Here is a 7179-nt window from a genome sequence, read left to right as displayed (position 1 = left end):
TGCTTAAGATTCCTCAACAGTTATAGTTATGGCTCCAACGCAGTGCACCCACTTCTTCCTCCTTCTTTTCTCTTTTCCTTTTTTCTTTCTCTGCTTTTGTTTTCTTTCTTTTTCTGTTTCTCTTTTCCTTCAGAAGACAAAGCATCTTTGCTTTTTAAACCCTTAACCTTGGCTGGTTAAAAATTCTAATGGGCTTCGGCTCTTTTTGTTTTCCATCATTTTTTTTATTTGTTTGTTTTATATTTTATTTGCTAATATTCAATATGTCCTTATTTAAAATATTGGGGCCCTATATTGTAACGACCCGATCGGTCGTTTTGAGCTTTTGCACTTTGTTTGCCAGTTCTCGGGCATGACTTGCCCCGTGTGGTGTATTATGACTTATGTAAATCGTTGATGTTGGGTTTTAAGTTAATCAAAATTTAATTTGGAAGAACAGTCTCAGTTGAAAGTTTAAAATTTGAAAGGTTTGACCAATATTTGACTTGTTTGCATATGATCTCGGATCGGAATTTTATGATTTGGTTAGCTCCGTATGGTAATTTTGGATTTAGGATCGTGCCCGGATTTTTTTTTGGAAGTTTGTAGTTTAATTAGGCTTGAAATGGCGAAAATGAGAAGCCGAAGTTTGGAAATTTGACCGAGAGGTTGACTTTTTGATATCGAGATCAAAATCCGACTCAAGAAGTTAGAATAGCTCTATTATGTCATTTATGACTTGTGTGCAAAATTTGGGGTCAATCGGATCTGATTTGATAGGTTTCGGCGTTGTTTATGGAATTTGAAATTTCTAAGTTCTTAAGCTTGAATACGAAGTTGATTTCGTGTTTTGATGTTGTTTTGAGTGATTCGAAAGCTCGACAAGGTGTTAATGATGTTATGGGAGGTGTTGGTATGTTTGGGTTGAGGTTTGAGGGCCTCGGGTGTGTTTCGGGTGAGTTTTGAGCGAGTCCGAACATTCCTGAACTTAGAAAATGGATGGGGGCAGAAGTTTTAGTGTTGGGCGCGGTGGTTTAGTGCTGGGCGCGGAAATGGTCCGCGATCTTGAAGATCCGCAGGTCGTCGGTCCAACTTCGGAAGCTCATATCGTTTTATCTACAAGGACTTTTGAGATGATTCAAAAACGAAAGTTGTAGCCCTTCGTGTCTAGTTTCCAGAAAGGTAAAGATATTGCAATTTGGACATCTGTAGCAAAAGTTATGGCCAAAATACTAAAGCTTGTCACTGCAGAGGAAAGCTGTGCGGCCACGGTTGTTTTTGTGCGGACCGCACTAGTTTGTACGGACTGCGGTCAGTTTTGTGCGGCCCGCGGAGGGTGAAATCTGAGGGGTACTCTATAAATACGAGGTTTTGGGTTTTATTTGATATTTTGACCTAGAGAGCTCGAATTTTGACAATTTTTTGAAGGTTTTTCAAGAAATTCATCGGGGTAAGTGATTTTAACTCAGATTTGGCTAGAATACATGAATCTATCACTGAATTCATAATTTAATTCATGATTTGGGATGAAATTTGGGAAGAAAATTGTGAAACCTTTCAAAATGTAAAATGATGATTTGAAGGACCAAATGATATCAGAATTGGATAATTTTGATATGGTTAGACTCGTGAGGGTATGAGGATTCTGAAAATGTAAATTTTACCCGATTCTGAGATGTGGACCCAGGGCTCAGGTTTTGCTAATTTCGGGATTTTTGATATTTTCGAATGTTTTTGCTTGGGCTTTGTTCCCTTGGCATATTGTGACGTATTCGTTCTGATTTTGGATAGATTCGACGCGCGTGGAGGCCAATTCGAGGGGCAAAGGCGTCGCGAGCTAGAGAATTAGCCGGTTCGAGGTGGGTAATGGTTGTAAATGATGTCCTGAGGGTTTAAAACCCCGGATTGTACATCGTAGTGCCATATTGAGGCAAGATACGCGCTAGATGATGAGCGTGGGGTCTTTTACTATTGGGGATTGTGACTTGGACCGTCCCGATTGATGATTTTATCGCGCATTTGACTGAAATTCATTTGTTTGGGTTGATTGCCATATTTGGTCTTCGTGCCAACTATTTGAACCCTTTCGAGATTTTTATTACTATTTTCCTCACTACTTGACTTATTGTTTGAACTCAGTCCTGTTGATATCTATTGTTTTACAAACTCAGCACTTTTACTCAGATTTGAAACTTAAATGATATTTCTACATCATATTTTGGGCTGAGAACTACTGTTTTACTAATGCTCAAGGGGCTTGTGATGATTTTTGGACTGAGTGAGGCCGAGGGCCATATGTGAGGATATGCTGAGTGATATGAGGCCGATGGCCTAAGATACTTTATATGCCACGAGGTGGCTTGAGTGATGTGAGGCCGAGTGCCGAGTGATGTGAGGCCGAGTGCCGAGTGATGATGCCACGAGGTGGCTTGATATAGCGCTTGGGCCGTAAGGGCCCCTCCGGAGTCTTCACACCCACAGTGAGCGCGGGTACCCATTATGATCTAAGAGTGAGCCCGAGGACTGATATTGTTCTAAGTGATTGATACTGAGCCCGAGGGGCTGATACTGTACTGAGAGTGAGCCCGGGGGGCTGATACTGTTCTGAGCGATTGATACTGTGCCCGAGGGGCAGATTTCTACTTGTTATTTACCTGTTAAATTACCTGTTTTACTTGTTTAAGAAAAAGGGATATCATTTGATTTCTTCACTGATTACTGCTTTAAGTGATTTTACTGCTTGATATGGAATTGCTTTGTGCTTTTACGTGTTTTCATACTTTCAACCATTATTTATAATTATTACTCACTAAGTCGAAGTACTCACATTACTCCCTGCACTATCTGTGCAGATTCAGGCATCACAGAGTCCGCTCCTGAGTGTTGATTCTCCTAGTCCATGTAGTGATTCGGAGACTACGAGGTAGTTGTTGACGTTCGCAGCCCCGTGCCTCCCTTATCTTATCATTTTCATGTCTTTAGAACTATTGTATCGGATTTAGTGTTCAGTAGACTTGTATCCGGATTTCTTAGTTGCTCATGACTTGTGACACCCCGATTTGGGCTGTGTCGGGATGGTTTCTAATGTTGTTATCGTTAATTCCGCAAATTATGGTTATTATATCACGTTTTAGAACTACTTATGGTATTTAACTGTTTAAAAGAGGTGGTCTGTTTTGGTCTGGCTGGCCTTGTCTTCACGATAGGCGCCATCACGATCGGATTCGGGGAATTGGGTCGTGACATACATCCTCCCCACCTTATGAAACTCGGCCCCCGAATTTAACTCAAGTACGTACCTGTAGACTGAAATAAGTGAGGATACTTGACTCGCATAGCATCTTCCACTTCCCACGTAGCTTTTTCAACTGTATGATTTCTCCATAAGACTTTCACGAACAATATTTCTTTTAACCGTAGTTTTCTTACTTGTCTATCAACAATAGCGATCGACTTCTCCTCGTAAGACAACTTCTCATCAAGCGGTATAGCAGGTGATTCAAGCACCTGTGATGAGTCTGATATACATTTCCTTAGCATTGAGACATGAAAAACTGGATGAATAAAGGACAACTTAGGAGGAAGTGCCAAACGATAAGCCACAGCTCCTACTCGGTCTAGTATCTCATACGGTCCTATAAACCTGGGGCTCAACTTGCCTCTTTTCCCAAACTGCATCACACCTTTCATAGGAGAGACTCGTAGGAACACTTTGTCTCCAATTGTGAACACTAAATCTCTTCTTATCTTATCAGCATAAGACTTTTGTCTGCTTTGAGCTGTAAGAAATCTCTGTCTGATCAACTGGACTTTGTCCATAGCTTCTTGTACTAAGTCAGGTCCCAATAAGTTAGTCTCATCAGCTTCAAACCATCCGATAGGAGAATGACATCTTCTACCATACAATGCTTCGTACGGTGCCATTTGAATACTGGACTAGAAGCTATTGTTGTAAGCAAATTCAGCTAATGGTAGATACGTGTCCCAACTACCTCCAAACTCAAGAATGCAAGCTCTCAACATATCCTCCAAGATCTGAATAGTACGTTCAGACTGCCCGTTTGTCTGTGGATGAAATGCAGTACTAAGATCTACTCGTGTACCCAATGCTTCTTGAAAAGATTTACAAAAGCGTGAAGTGAACTGTGATCTTCTATCATATCTCTGATACTCGAACTCCGTGAAGTCGGACAATTTCGTTCATAAATATCTGTGCATACCTGACTCTACCATATGTAGTCTTCACCGGCAAAAAGTGTGCTGATTTCGTCAGTCGATCTACAATCACCCATACCGAGTCATAACCTCTAAGGGTTCGTGGTATCCCGGTGACAAAATCCATAGTAATTCTTTCCCATTTCCACTCTAGAATCTCAATTTGTTGTAGTAGTCTTGGGGTCGCTGATGATCAGCCTTGACCTGCTGACAAGTCAAACAACTAGAAATAAAGTTAGCAACATCTTTCTTCATACCTTCCCACCAATAAAATTGCTTCAAGTCATGATACATTTTTGTGGATCCAAGATGTATAGTGTATTTAGTGTTGTGAGCTTCTTTAAGAATAGCATGTCTTAACCTATCTACGTCTGCTACACATAGCCTGTCACCCATTCGAAGAACACCATCACTTTCAACAATCATATCCTTGCTTTTACCAACTAAGGCCTCATCCCTGTATTTGCATAATCGTTCCTCATATTGGATGGCCTTAATGTGCTCAACTAATGATGACTTAGCCTGAGCACAAGCCAACAATGCCTCTGAATTTACGACACTAAATCTGATACCTGTATCTTCTAGTCTCTAAATATCTTTGGCCAAAAGTCTCTTTGCAGGAGCTCTGTGTGCCAGACTCCCCATAGATTTTCTGCTCAATGCATCAACCACCACATTGGCTTTTCCAAGATGATACAAAATAGAACAATCATAGTCTTTGAGTTGTTCCATCCAACGACGCTGTCGAAGATTCAAATCTCTCTGCTGAAAGATCTACTTCAGACTCTTATGGTCAGTATAAATCTCACAAGTTTTGCCGTATAAATAATGCCTCCAAATTTTTAGAGCAAATACCACATAAGCTATCTCCAAATCATGTGTAGGATAGTTTTGCTCATGCTTTTTCAATTGTCTCAAAGCATAAGCTATCACACGACCATTTTGCATGAGAACACATCCTAATCCCACCCTCGAGGAGTCACAAAATACTGTAAATCCTCCCAAACCTGATGGTAAGGCTAATATTGGTGCAGTTGTCAAACATGTTTTGAGCTTTTGAAAGCTCTGCTCACATTCCTCCGTCCGCTGAAACTTTGCATTTTTATGTGTTAGCTTGGTCAGCGGCGCTGCTATTCTGGAGAAATCCTGCACAAAACGCCTGTAATAGCCTGCTAAGCCTAAAAAGCTGCGAATCTATGTAGGAGAAGTAGGTCTAGGACATTTATGCACAACTTTAGTCTTCTTAGGATCTACCATAATTCCATCTTTGAATACAACATGCCCCAAAAATGCTACCGAGTCTAGCCAGAATTCACACTTCGAGAACTTAGCATAAAGCCGATGTTCTCGCAATGTCTATAACATAGTCCTGAGATGATTCTCGTGTTCTCCTTGGCTACGAGAATATATCAGGATATCATCAATAAATACTATTACAAATCTATCCAGAAACTGCTTGAACACCCTATTCATTAAATCCATGAATGCAGCTAGAGTATTTGTCATTCCGAAAGGCATCACAATGAACTCATAGTGCCCGTATCGAGTTCTGAAAGCAGTCTTAGAAATATCTTCATCTTTGATTCTAAGTTGATGATAACCAGAACGGAGGTCAATCTTTGAAAAGTGGGCAGCTCCTTGTAACTGATCAAACATGTCATCTATACGAGGCAAAGGATATTTATTGTGTATTGTTATCTTGTTCAACTGCTTGTAGTCAATGCACATTCTCAAGGATCCGTCTTTCTTCTTTACAAATAGTACTGGTGCACCCCATGGTGATACACTAGGTCTAATAAAACCCTTATCTAACAAATCTTGTAACTGTTGCTTTAGCTCCCTCAACTCTACTGGTGCCCTTCGATATGGGGGTATCGATATGGGTTGTGTGTCAGGTAGCAAATCAATACTAAAGTCTATCTCTCGTGCTGGAGGCAATCCTGGTAAATCCTCAGGAAATACATCAGAAAATTCTCTCACTATTGGTAAATTTTCTATACTAACTGTTTCATTTCTTGTATCATTTATAATAGCTAAGAGACCCAAGCAACCTTTCTTTAGAAGTCGTTGAGCCTTCATAAAAGATACAATTTTGCAAGTCTCTGGAACTTGACTCCCTCTTAGAATAAAACTGGGTTCATTTGGTATCTCAAACTTAACTATCTTTGCATGACAATCGACTATAGCATAGCAAGAATATAACCAATCCATTTCCATCAGCATGTCAAAGTCAATCATATCAAGTACAATTAGGTCAGCTAGAGTATCCCTACCCTCAACCCGAATCTATCAAGCATGATACACGTATTCAGCTAACAAAGACTCTCCAACAGGAGTAGCAACTAGAAAAGGATCATTCAATAGCTCGGGTTGTCTACTAAATCTCAAAGCAAAGTACAAGGACACATAGGAGTGAGTAGATCCCGGATCGATCAACACAAGTGCATCAAATGAACAGACAAAAAGAATACCTGTAACCACTGCATTCAAGGCCTGAGCATCCTGTCTAGTAAATGCAAAAACTCTCCCCTGACCTCTACCAGCATTTCCTTGTCCTTGATTCATAGCAGCACGGTCTCTAATACCTCGACCTCTATTTTCTGTACCTGTAGCACCTGAAGTATTACGAGTAGTCTGAGTCGGTGCAACTGACTGAATAGAAGCCTGGTTGAAATTTCTCGGAGGCTGAGGGCAATCCCTCAAGTGATGTCCTAACTGGACACGCCGAAAGGACTCTCCAGTTAGAACACGACATTGGCCCAAATGTCATCTACCACAAGTCTGACAGGCTAGAGTAGTGGCATATATCTGCCCAAAATTACGATATCCAAAAGATGATGGTCCCCTATTACCTTGTCTGTAATGTGGTCTGTATGTGGACTGTGAATACATGTGTGTCCCTATCTGAGAACCCTATTGTTGTTATTGTCCCTGATTTCCTGCTTTTCTATTTTCACTAAAATCACCACTGAAAGCCCCTCCTGT

The 7179-nt window shown here is 40.7% G+C and overlaps 2 protein-coding genes across 2 annotated transcripts; both read right to left on the bottom strand.

The window, feature by feature from the left end:
- Window positions 1–3261: 3261 nt before the first annotated feature.
- On the bottom strand, window positions 3262–3903 carry LOC138876895 (uncharacterized). Its single transcript, XM_070156024.1, has one exon. The coding sequence runs from the start codon at window positions 3901–3903 to the stop codon at window positions 3262–3264; it is 642 nt and encodes a 213-aa protein (XP_070012125.1).
- Window positions 3904–3915: 12 nt separating this feature from the next.
- On the bottom strand, window positions 3916–6405 carry LOC138876894 (uncharacterized). The gene is made up of 4 exons (XM_070156022.1): window positions 5959–6405; window positions 5050–5388; window positions 4452–4716; window positions 3916–4091 (listed from the first exon to the last, which is right to left on the bottom strand). The coding sequence occupies exons 1-4, from the start codon at window positions 6403–6405 to the stop codon at window positions 3916–3918; spliced, it is 1227 nt and encodes a 408-aa protein (XP_070012123.1).
- Window positions 6406–7179: the final 774 nt, after the last annotated feature.

This window comes from Nicotiana sylvestris, chromosome 1, assembly GCF_000393655.2.
Source record: "Nicotiana sylvestris chromosome 1, ASM39365v2, whole genome shotgun sequence".
Taxonomy (NCBI): domain Eukaryota; kingdom Viridiplantae; phylum Streptophyta; class Magnoliopsida; order Solanales; family Solanaceae; genus Nicotiana; species Nicotiana sylvestris.
This window is presented reverse-complemented; position numbering and strand designations above follow the sequence as displayed.